The sequence below is a fragment of the Oncorhynchus mykiss genome, chromosome 9 (assembly GCF_013265735.2).
Source record: "Oncorhynchus mykiss isolate Arlee chromosome 9, USDA_OmykA_1.1, whole genome shotgun sequence".
Taxonomy (NCBI): Eukaryota; Metazoa; Chordata; class Actinopteri; order Salmoniformes; family Salmonidae; genus Oncorhynchus; species Oncorhynchus mykiss.
The window spans coordinates 34,736,048-34,748,305 of NC_048573.1; the positions used below are offsets into that span (position 1 = coordinate 34,736,048).

A 12,258-nucleotide genomic window follows, 5' to 3' on the forward strand; every position below is an offset into this window, starting at 1 on the left:
AGGTTTTGTGTGTGTGTGTGTGTGTGTGTGTGTGTGTGTGTGTGTGTGTGTGTGTGTGTGTGTGTGTGTGTGTGTGTGTGTGTGTGTGTGTGTGTGTGTACTTACAGCAGGCAGTATAGAGAGGGGAACAGTTGTAAGAGGGCACCCACAGGTTGGCTGAGCCTGTATCAAACACCACATTGAACATCTGAGCAGGAGAACCAATACTGATCTCCCCATAATACTGGGCCTGAGAAGAAGAGAGAAGAGGAAGCAATTAATCATTTACACCACTGAGTTGGGCATAGGTTTCGTGTCCTCTCATTTATGTGCTAATCCAATGTCAATTGCATCTATGTGTTGTCAGTGCAATGTGTGCAGGTGGTCTCTCACATCCAGGTAGTTGGTGAGGGGGGTGGGGGTGGTGCCGTTGCTGGTGGAGGGGTCATCTTTGCTTTTCTGGGCCAATTCAGCAAAGAACTGGGCAGGGGACACGCCTATCTCATGCAGAGTCTCTCTTATGGAGGGCATCTTCTTCAGACTGATCCTGAACAGAGAGGACAATGGTAAGGAAAGACCATCCAATAGAATGATATATAGGGAGTGACCAGGGGTGGGGTTATACAATCCAGTCTGCAATCATGGACCATTTGGTGATATAAGACCATGTGTCCTCGTGTCAGTATGACATTGTTGTTTCTACAGCTCTGCCAAAAATACACATTCTCTATTGAGTTAGTTAAGCAAAAGAGGCTGGTTTAAATGGATAAAATACACCCAAGTATCCATTCAACCTCCTTTGCTGTCTATCGTAGGTGACATTACATCGTAGGAACATAACACAGAGGACCATAACACATTGCAGAGTAGACTTCATATAGTGAGACACACAAAAAAAAATGGTTACCTTTGTAAGGCATTGATTGTGGTCATCGTCAGTGACAGAGCAATCACACACACCCAGCAATGCATCAGCATGGCCATGGAGACTCTGAAGAGCGAAGGAGTGTACGGGCCCTGAGAAGACGCACAAGTTATCCTAGTCAAGTTATCCTAGTATCGTTCCTCCGGGCACACCAGCTGGTTGTATATCCAATCGTCTGAAAGATTGGCCCCTCTCTCTCTTTCTCACTGTCTGTCTACTCTTTTTATACCATCTCTCCTTCACTCCTTCAATGAGTTCTGACCCAAAGGCCACTGGCTCGGAGTTTCCCTAGAAGTGTCCACCAAAAACAACCCTCTTCTCCCTCTTCTTCCTCCCTCCCTCAGCCAGCACTCCCCTGACAAACGGGTCCCAGAGAGAGGTTTAAACTGTGACCCCTGGGAACATATTGGATACAGAAAGCAGGGACGTAAGGGTTTGAGAGAGAGAGAGCTCTCTAGCCATGCTGGGCTTCCATCATAGCTGCAAAGGTGAAGGCCTGTGAGAAGAGGAGTGGGTGCCTTGGGTGGGGTGGGGGATAAAGAAGGGAGAAGCTGTAGGGGGGGGGGGCAGAGGAGTAGGAGAGGGTGCTGACAGGGATCACCCAGGCTTACAGTAGGAGACAGAAAACTGCCCTGTGAAATCTGGAAAGTAGCTATAAGATCTGAAAGCAATGATTGCCAGATGATGCAGTAATACATTAAGACCTAGTGAAATGGACTGTAAAAACATCACAGACCAGATGTTAACTTAAAGTGCCATCTCTTTCCTTTCTGCTAAAGTATACTGCATCTGCTCCAACTTGACACTGTATGCTGCAATGATTTCCCTTTATCTTCCCTGTCTTAAGTGGAGTTTTCCCATATCCTTCCAGCTCGTATCTGCAGAGTAGAGAGCACTCACACCTGTCTGTTTACACTCTCCTAATACAAAGCTGTACTGCTAGCAACTCAACTCTACTCTCATTCGGTAGGTTATCAATTATTAGGCACTAAGTAAGTACACCAATCCATGGGGACAAGACAACACCTGTCTCTGAAATATTCCAAATCAATAGTCCAGACTCAGTAGGAAATGGAGCAAATCCTAAACTTTGTTTGTGGGGGTTGTGCTGTGGACCTCAGACTAGATACTAAGCTAGTATCACGTTTTAAGGTATGACCCAGGTGCAGACAGTGTTGAGGGATCAGAAGTTTATTTCTCAAACAGGGGCAGGCAAATGCCAGTTCAAGGCAGGCAGGGGTCAATAATCAAGAGAGGGTGTAAGGTACAGGACAGCAGGCGGGCTCAGGGTCAGGTCAGGCAGAGATCGGTAATCCAGAGTAGTGGGGCAAAGGTACAGGACGACAGGCAGGCTCAGGGCAGGCAGAACGATCAGAACCGGGAAACTAGAAAATGGGAGCAAGGAAACGGCGGGCGCAGGGAAAGAAAACGCTGGTAGGTTCTACAAACAAAACAAACTGGCAACAGACAAACAGGGATAAAATACACAGGGGATAATGGTGGGCGACACCTGGAAGGGGGTGGAGACAATGACAAAGACAGGTGAAACAGATCAGCGCATGACAGCCAGGCTAGCTAATGTCTGTCTGCAGGCTAACCAATAACTGTAAATGTACAGGCCTACATATGTGCGAAGAGTACAGTTTTGGATTTTGCTCATTTTTAGACATTGTTTAGAACAATATATATTCTTCAAACATGTCAAATATCCAGGGTGGGCTCTCTGGTACATATTTCCCAAATGAAGCTATGACCCATTTTTTACACACCAGCAGAGGGATTCCCTTTGAATCCATTTCCTCATTGACTGTGTTGGTAGTGCTCATAAAATAATAACTTCAAAAGTAGCACAGATCCCATTCTAGAAATGGTATGTGCTTGTAGAGTATATTAAATAGAACAATATGTATAAAAATGAACAAATAAATAAAAAAGGGTACTTTTGATACATTTATATTAATATGTTTTATGCTGATAATATTTATGTAAAAAAAAATATTTCAGAATCTAGACATACTCCATATTTTAGCTGACAACGTCAGGAAAAGGATACGCACCCTTCAATGGGGCAGAAGTCCGTGTGTTGTCGTGATTCTGGGTGGCCAGAGACAATGTCTTCAGAAAGTATTCACACCCCTTTAGAGTCGGACTTTAAAATTCATTACATTTAGATTACAAATTAATTTAAAATGAAATGCTGAAATGTCTTGAGTCAATAAGTATTCAGCCCTTTCGTTATGGCAAGCCTAAATAGGTTTAGGAATAAAAATGTGCTTAACAAGTCACATAAAAAGTTCAATTGACTAAACTTGTCTACGATAGTTTTTAACATGATTTTAAAATGACTACTGCACCTCTGTGCCCAACACTTACTATTTTCTGTAAGGTCCTTAAGATTTGAGCAGTGAATTTCAAGCACAGATTCAACCACAAAGACCATGGAGCTTTTCCTATGGTTCACAAAGAAGGGCACCTACTGGTAGATGGGGAAAAAATTAACAGACATTGAATATCCCTTTGAGCATGGTCCCTTTGAGCATACACTTATTCATTTTACACTTTGGATGGTGTATCAATACACCCAGTCACTACAAAGATACAGGTGCCCTTCTTAAATCAATTGCCGGGAGAGGAAGGAAACCACTTAGGGATTTCACAATGAGGCCAATGGTGATTAAAACAAGTTACAGAGATTAATGGCTATGATATGAGATACCTGAGGATGGATTAACAACATTGTAGTTACTCCACAAAACTAACATAAAGGACAGAGTGAAGAGAAGGCGGCCTGTAAAATGGAATCAAAAACATACATCCTGTCTGCAATAAGGCACTAAAGTAATATTGACAAAAATGTGCATATTGTACAATGCAAATATTGTACAATCCTGGTGTGCACAGCTCTTAGAAACTTACCCAAAAAGACCCCAAATCGCTGCCAAAGGTTATTCTAACATGTATTGACTGAAGGGGTTGAATACTTATCTAATCAATATATATTAGTGTTTTATTTTCCATTAATTCAAAAATATATAATTTGACTTCCACTTTGAGTTTACAGAGCATTTTGTGTAGATTGTTAACACAAATTATAATTAAAACCATTTCAATCCCATGAACACAATGACGTGGATAAAGTCAAAGGGTGTGAATGTTTTCTGAAGGTGCTGTAGCTAGCAACAATGACAAGAATCTGTCAGGTGGTCAATCTGTAGGTGGCTCGTTTCAGTTAGTTTTTTGTTATCTTGTTCTTGATACTATGTCTAATTTTGAAATGCTTTGACTGATGTCAGTGCTAATATGGCAAAAATTCCCTAACTAACCGACAACTGTAGTGTTGTATTTGAGAGACAACAAGTGCTCATTATGCACATTTGATATGTTTTCAATAAACAAAATGTAATTTACATGTTGTTGACAATTTCAAGCTAACTGAGTTTGTTTTGCCCCGTAGTTGCACACCCACCAGTTTTGCTGATAAACAACCAACCATTCTAGGAGTATAAATGACACCAAGATCTTGTCGGCATCATGTATAGTTTACGCATCATAAGGGTCTGAAAGGAGCCATGTATAGGTCTAAAAATGACCTAAAATATCCACTTTCATCCCCCCAAAAATATGTGTTATACAAATGTAAAAGGTATGTCAAACATCCTTCCTCTCAATGAAGTTTCTATATGAGAATTGTCACAGCAACCTGAGATACCAAAACTATTTTTGGGCCTTATTGGTGTGGAATTGCCCATATGTACAGTATCTACAGTATATTGTATACTGTAGGCTATGGAACAGTATCTACCCTATAATGTATACTGTAGGCTATTGGTCAGGAGCTAGCTAAGGTCTATGGCTTGCTGAGGTCTCTCTTGCTCTATCTTTCACTGTTAGCTCAACCAGCAAGATTTGGTTCCCACAGTATCTGTTCTGTGGGGCTGGGGTCATATTTGTGTACTGTAGTGACCACCAAGCCTAGCAGGAGATCTAGGCGTCCACGTCAGGCAGAGACTTGGACAGCCCTAGTAGAGGTCAGGGGTCAGTCCTTCAGCTATTCCATAGGCAGAACTGCCAGGAACCTGGTAACATGGTCAGCCACAGTTTATGGGGGTAATGACAACTTTCTAGTTAGCCAGATAGCGTCTCAGCCAAGGGGAAAAGGTGCTTTGGTTTCACGGAGAGGGAAATGTTGGAAATCATGTCAAACATGTTATTGGTCGCATACACATGTTTAGTAGATGTTGTTGCGGGTGTAGCGAAATGCTTGTTTTTCTAGCTTCAAAAGTGCAGTAATACCTAACAATACACAACAATACACACGTATCTAAAAAGTAAAATATTAGGAAAAGCCACCCCCGTCTCTCTAGGACATGGAAGTCTTATTGTCAAAAAACAGGTTTCTGATTTCGCGCCGGTACCTGTCTGGTCGACCCGCCACTGAGTGTGTCATCAACGGGCAGGCCAAATTATCGACATAAGCCCTGAACCTGACAGGGCTTCTGTGCTCCCCGCCATTGGGGGTCGAATTCAGCCAAAACGTGAATAAATCAAAAAGTACACCTCCAATCTGCATGGGTTTTTTTTGCACGAAAGGGCACATATAGACAAGCATTTCCATTGAATTAAAACCGTTTTTGTATAAAACATTTTAATAGGAAATCGTGTTTTAAGTTTTGGGAAAAAAGTGCATGTTACAGGGCGCATAGGTGCCTGTGGATGCGAAATGTTTTTTACATGCTGTAATTGTTACTACGGCCCTCTATCAATGGGGGCCGTCCTGAGTGCTTTATGGATTCAAAAAATGTTCAGGAAAACAGCTAAGTCTAGACATCTCAATTCGTTGCACTATGTGTAATGTGCAACTGGTAATCCAAAATGGATGGTAAATAAATCACAGAAATTGCACTATGTCCAACTCTGGGCCTGGTGATTGGGGAAATGGGCCAAAAAAAAGGGGGACAGAGCAGCTAACCTCCACAGAGGCTGACTGCTCTGCCCCCCTTAAGGACAGTGGAACTATGGACCTTCAGGCCTAAAGGCCCTAACTCCCTATCAAGGAACAGGCCTCTCTCTCTGGGCATGAGAGTACACATACAGGCAGTTAGGCCCTAACTCCCTATCCGGGAACAGGCCTCTCTCTCTGGGCATGAGAGTACACATGCAGGCAGTTAGGCCCTCACTCACCATCCGGGTAACAGCCCTCTATTTCCGGACATGAGAGTAGAGCTTACCCCTTGGAGCTATGGACCTCCAGGCTTGTAGGCCCTTACTCACCACCCGGGTAACACCCCTCTATTTTCGGGGATGATTCTAGCCGGGTTACGGCGCGACTCCGGAATGTATGCACTCTACGGTCGGACATCCTCAATTGGAAGCCCAGTTGAGTCAAGCCGATATAATCGTTATGGCAAACATTCTGCGTTATATACTGCGCATCAGTAGCCCCGGGGCTTACCGTCCCAGGGTCTTTACGGAGGGCTTTTACACCCGGTCGACATCAAGTGCCTGCACATTACTCATAGGAGAGAAACCCCCCACGTTCACCCGTCTGTACAAACATCACAGCCATCAACCGAGAGTGGACTTGGCGGAGAAGAGAAAGCTTGGTTTCTCATCATATCCTTCCTTGAAAGCCCTCCTAGACAAGCCATAGGATAACCACTCTTTACCATTGCGTTATCGATGTTCCTCACTTGCGTGAGGTGGCCACAGTCACCCCGAAGGTGATTTGAGTGCAAATGCTCCGGTGGGCATGCCTCATCGAATTTCTTCTAGTGACTTCACCCAGTGGGTTCCCAGGTTGTCTATAGGCGAGTCTGCGGCAAATCCCTGGTCGAGAAGGTGTCAGTTGCAGATCTAGTGCCACGCCTCCTCTAGTAGAGAAGTACTACTGTGACACCTTACTTACCCCTGACCCCCATGCCTTTCGCACCCCAGACATGAGCCTCCTTGCAATGACCTATCGCCGCAGGGCCTATTGGGTTGTCTCTGTCGTGAGTCTCCGAACGTAGGGGGGACAAACACACATATAATGTGTGAGGTCCCGCTCTCAGGCAAGACTGAGGCCTGGTAGTGTCAGCTAATGGTCAGTCACATGCCATTCCACTTCGTGCTCCGAGGAGCGTGGAGAGAGCTCCCACCATGGCGTGTAGAGTCCCGCCTCAGGCTAACCTGGCGCCTGGTAGTACATAACCGCTAGACACCGGCCATCCCCATTTAATGTTCACTCTTAACAGGCGGCGTTCGATTCGAACCATGCGGTTCAGAGCTGCCCAAGCAAGCAGGGAACGCAAATGTTATGTTACATCACAGCTATCTGTGATCAGACTGGCACCGCAGAACGCTTAGTCAGCCGTTCCCAGTGTCTTGGACAACCCCACCCAGCCGGGGCTGGCCTTTACGCTTTCACTCCCTGTTTTCATCTCTGCACATACATGCTAGAGATTTTCCGCCTTAGTCGGACTTCATACGAGAGGGGGATGTGGGCTCAAACATGTTCTACCGTGCGAGCCCTCACTCTACCCTTCCACATCAGCCCGCCCAATGCAGTTGGATGGCCCTCAATTACAAAGTAATTCAGCCACCCCTGTCGGGTGTCGCGCGGGTAGGGGCTGAGGAAGCCCTGCTAGAGGGCTCCTCCCTTACCTCACCGCACTAACCCGCCAGAGATGGCTATTCGGCACATGTATACAACATGATTTCCCTGTCAGACGTCCTGCTTGTAGGGGCTGAAGAGGTCCTTCTAGAGGTCCCCTCCCTTACCTCCTCGCGTTGGCCTGTAGGAACTGAATGCCCTGCACTGCGCTGTGTCCCATCCCCACTGGGCCCGCGGGTCGTCTCTACTTCGAGTCTCTGAACGTAGAGGAGACAGGCACACTTCCGTGTGAAGTCCCGCACTCAGGCAAGCCTGAGGCCTGGTATCGCCAGCTAATGTTATTCTCTACCACTCCACTTCATGCTCCGACAAGCGTGGAGAGAGCTCCCACCATGACGTGTAGAGTCTCGTCCTCAGGCGAACCTGAGACCTGGTAGTACACTGCTGCACGCCCATCTCTATGTAATGTTCACTATAAGTAGGCCGAATCCCCCTCAACCACCGTAGTTAGGTTTCAGCACAATACAAAGTCATTCAGCCACCCCTGTCGGGGCTGGAGAGGCCCTACTAAGAAGTTGGACGCCGACCGCTCTGGGCCGCATAACTAGTTAGCATGCCGGAGTCTCGTTCGTTATCGGAATTAACCAGACAAATCGCTCCACCATCTAAGAACGGCCATGCACCACCACCCACAGAATCGAGAAAGAGCTAGCAATCTGTTAATCCTTTCCGTGTCCGGGCCGGGTGAGGTTTCCCGTGTTGAGTCAAATTAAGCCGCAGGCTCCACTCCTGGTGGTGCCCTTCCGTCAATTCCTTTAAGTTTCAGCTTTGCAACCATACTCCCCCGGAACCCAAAGACTTTGGTTTCCCGGACGCTGCCCGGCGGGTCATGAGAATAACGCCGCCGGATCGCTAGTTGGCATCGTTTATGGTCGGAACTACGACGGTATCTGATCGTCTTCGAACCTCCGACTTTCGTTCTTGATTAATGAAAACATTCTTGGCAAATTATTTCGCTTTCGTCCGTCTTGCGCCGGTCCAAGAATTTCACCTCTAGCGGCACAATGCGAATGCCCCGGGCCGTCCCTCTTAATCATGGCCCCAGTTCAGAAGAAAAACCCACAAAATAGAACCGGAGTCCTATTCCATTATTCCTAGCTGCGGTATTCAGGCGACCGGGCCTGCTTTGAACACTCTAATTTTTTCAAAGTAAAGCGCGCGATCGGCTCGAAGTTATCAAGAGTCACCAAAGCGGCCGGGGCAACCGAGATTGGCCCGCATGGGTTTTGGGTCTGATAAATGCACGCATCTCCGGAGGTCAGCGCTCGTTGGCATGTATTAGCTCTAGAATTGCCACAGTTATCCAAGTAACGTTGGAGCGATCAAAGGAACCATAACTGATTTAATGAGCCATTCGCAGTTTCACTGTACCGGCCGTGTGTACTTAGACTTGCATGGCTTAATCTTTGAGACAAGCATATGCTATTGGCAGGATCAACCAGGTAGCCACTCACAACTTAGATGTTGTACCTGGGCCCAGCGGGAGGCCCTGAACTGCCCATGGCCGAAGCCACAGGTGCCGGGGCGCCGCTCGAGAGGTCTCTTGTCTGGCTGGAGCGTCTATTCAGAACGCCATCAACTGGGCAAAAGGAACCACAACCTCGGCCAGACCGCTTGGTTCAACCGGGTAGGTCCACGTTAAAGACAGGGTTTGAGAATACGTGTTTCTGGCGCCGATGCATTACGGGATGACCATCACCACATGCTTCGCAGCCTGAGTGTGGCACTCCCCACACCGGAACACCAATGTAGGGCCACTTGGTCAGACAGTTCTGCTGGATCTCGCACGAACGGTGCGCGGCTGGAGCGTATCGAAATAGGGGGTCAACCGTTTCCGAAAGGGGATCCCCCGATAGAGGCAAATCCACTTGGGTCGGGAGGGAACATCCATCAGAACACCAGCCAAAGGCCGGCCGATAGAGGCCCTCCCAGGTGGAAAACGAATGCAAATCAGTCAGAGGAAATTAAACTGGTTGGACAACAGAGGAGAACCATGGAGACGCACCGTGAACCAAGTGTGGGACTGGACTGGAGAGCTAGCCCTCACCGGGGCTAAACAACCACGAATCGGTCGCCAAAGGGACGGGCACCTTCATTGGACCAGAACCATGGTAATTGATGAACCAAACCCACAAGGTAATAGCTGGGATAGAGCACCTGCCCAGGACAAGGCTCAATATCCTCCCACCACCAAGCTGGGAAACGTGGATCAAAAGTTAGGACAAATCGGGCGCCGAAGGGGCTGGTCAAACCACTAAATCGGTCGCCGGAAGAAAATGTCCAAAGTACCATGGTTCCGAGGGGCTCACATCCCTCAAAAGTGTCCATTACTAATTTTCTATTCAGTTGAAGTCGGATATTTACACACACTTAGGTTGTAGTCATAAAAACTTGTTTTCAACCACTTTTTCAACCACCATACTTAGGACATCTACTTTGTGCATGACACAACTAATTTTCCAACAATTTACTATTTTCCAACAATTGTTTATATACAGATTATTTCACCTATAATTCACTGTATCACAATTCCAGTGGGTCAGACGTGTACATACACTAAGTTGACTGTGCCTTTAAACAACTTGGAAAATTCCAGAAAATGGAATTGAAAGTAGGCCTTGAAATACATCCACAGGTACACCTCCAATTTACTCAAATGATGTCAATTAGCCTATCAGAAGCTTCTAAAGCCATGACATCATTTGAGTAAATTGGAGGTGTACCTGTGGATGTATTTCAAGGCCTACTTTCAAGCTCAGTGCCTCCTTGCTTGACATCATGGGAAAATCAAAAGAAATCAGCCAAGACCTCAGACATTTTTTTGTAGACCTCCACATGTCTGGTTCATCCTTGGGAGCAATTTCCAAACGACTGAAGGTACCACGTTCATCTGTACAAACAATAGTACGCAAGTATAAACACCATGGGACCACGCAGCCGTCATATCGCTCAGGAAGGAGACGCATTCTATCTCCTAGAGATGAACGTACTTTGGTGCGAAAAGTGCAAATCAATCCCAGAACAACAGCAATGGACCTTGTGAAGATGCTGGAGGAAACAGGTACAAAAGTATCTATATCCACAGTAAAGCAAGTCCTATATCGACATAACCTGCAAGGCCGCTCAGCAAGGAAGAAGCCACTGCTCCAAAACCGCCATGAAAAAGCCAGACTACAATCTGCAACTGCACATGGGGACAAAGATCGTACTCTTTATAGAAATGTCCTCTGGTCTGATGAAACAAAAATAGAACTGTTTAACCATAATGACCATCGTTATGTTTGGAGGGAAAAGGAGGACGCATGCAAGCCGAAGAACACTATCCCAACCATGAAGCATGGGGGTGGCAGCATCATGTTGTGGGGGTGCTTTTCCGCAGGAGGGACTGGTGCACTTCACAAAATAGATGGCATCATGAGGTAGGAAAAATATGTGGATATATTGAAGCAACATCTCAAGACATCAGTCAGGAAGTTAAAGCTTGGTCACAAATGGGTCTTCCAAATGGACAATGACCCCAAGCATACTTCCAAAGTTGTGGCAAAATCGCAGAAGGATAACAAAGTCAAGGTATTGGAGTGGCCATCACAAAGCCCTGACCTCAATTCTATAGAAAATTTATGAGCAGAACTGAAAAAGCATGTGCGAGCAAGGAGGCCTACAAACCTGACTCAGTTACAGCTCTGTCAGGGGGAATGGGCCAAAATTCACCCAACTTATTGTGGGAGCTTGTGGAAGCCTACCCGAAACGTTTGACCCAAGTTAAACAATTTTAAAGGCAATGCTACAAAATACTAATTGAGTGTATGTAAACTTCTGACCCACTGGGAATGTGATGAAAGAAATAAAAGCTGAAATAAATAAATTTCCTTCTACTATTATTCTGACATTTCACGTTCTTCAAAGACAGGGAATTCTTACTAGGATTAAATATCAGGAATTGTAAAAAACTGAGTTCAAATGTATTTGGCTATAACTGTATATTTATATAACTTTAACTGTATATTTATATAACTCAGCAAAAAAAGAAACGTCCCTTTTCCAGGACCCTGCCTTTCAAAGATAATTAGTTAAAATCCAAATAACTTCACAGATCTTCATTGTAAAGAGTTTAAACACTGTTTCTCATTCTTGTTCAATGACCCACAAACAATTAATGAACATGCACCTGTGGAACGGTCGTTAAGACACTAACAGCTTACAGATGGTAGGCAATTAAGGTCAAAGTAATGAAAACTTAGGACACTAAAGAGGCCGTTCTACTGACTCCAAAAGAACACCAAAAGAAATATGCCCAGGGTCTCTGCTCATTTGTGTGAATGTGCCTTAGGCACGCTGCAAGGAGGCATGAGGACTGCAAATGTGGCCAGGGCAATCAATTGCAATGTCCGTACTGTTAGATGCCTAAGACAGCGCTACAGGGAGACAGGACGGACAGCTAATCGCAGTGGCAGACCACATGTAACAACACATGCAGAGAATTGGTACATCCGAACATCACACCTGCAAGACAGGTTCAGGATGGCAACAACAACTGCCTGAGTTACTCCAGGAACGCACAATCCCTCCTTCAATAGGCTGAGAAAGGCTGGACTGAGGGCTTGTAGGCCTGTTGTAAGGCAGGTCCTCACCAGACATCACCGGCAACAACGTCGCCAATGGGCACAAACCCACCGTCGCTGGACCAGACAGGCCTGGTAAA

General features: G+C 45.9%; 1 protein-coding gene across 3 annotated transcripts in view; it reads right to left on the bottom strand.

Annotated features, from left to right (window-relative positions):
* The window catches only part of LOC110531962 (renin), a 73,501-nt gene that overhangs the window by 6,714 nt on the left and 54,529 nt on the right, over positions 1–12,258 (bottom strand). For 2 of the 3 annotated variants that reach the window (XM_036987860.1, XM_036987861.1), the window contains exons 2-3: positions 373–526; positions 106–229 (exon numbers count right to left, since the gene is read on the bottom strand). In XM_036987860.1, the coding sequence (XP_036843755.1) occupies positions 106–229; positions 373–526 (278 nt within the window). Of the gene's footprint in view, positions 1–105; positions 230–372; positions 527–886; positions 1,238–12,258 lie in introns of those variants that run through there. The other variant, XM_021615508.2, reaches the window with a different exon arrangement.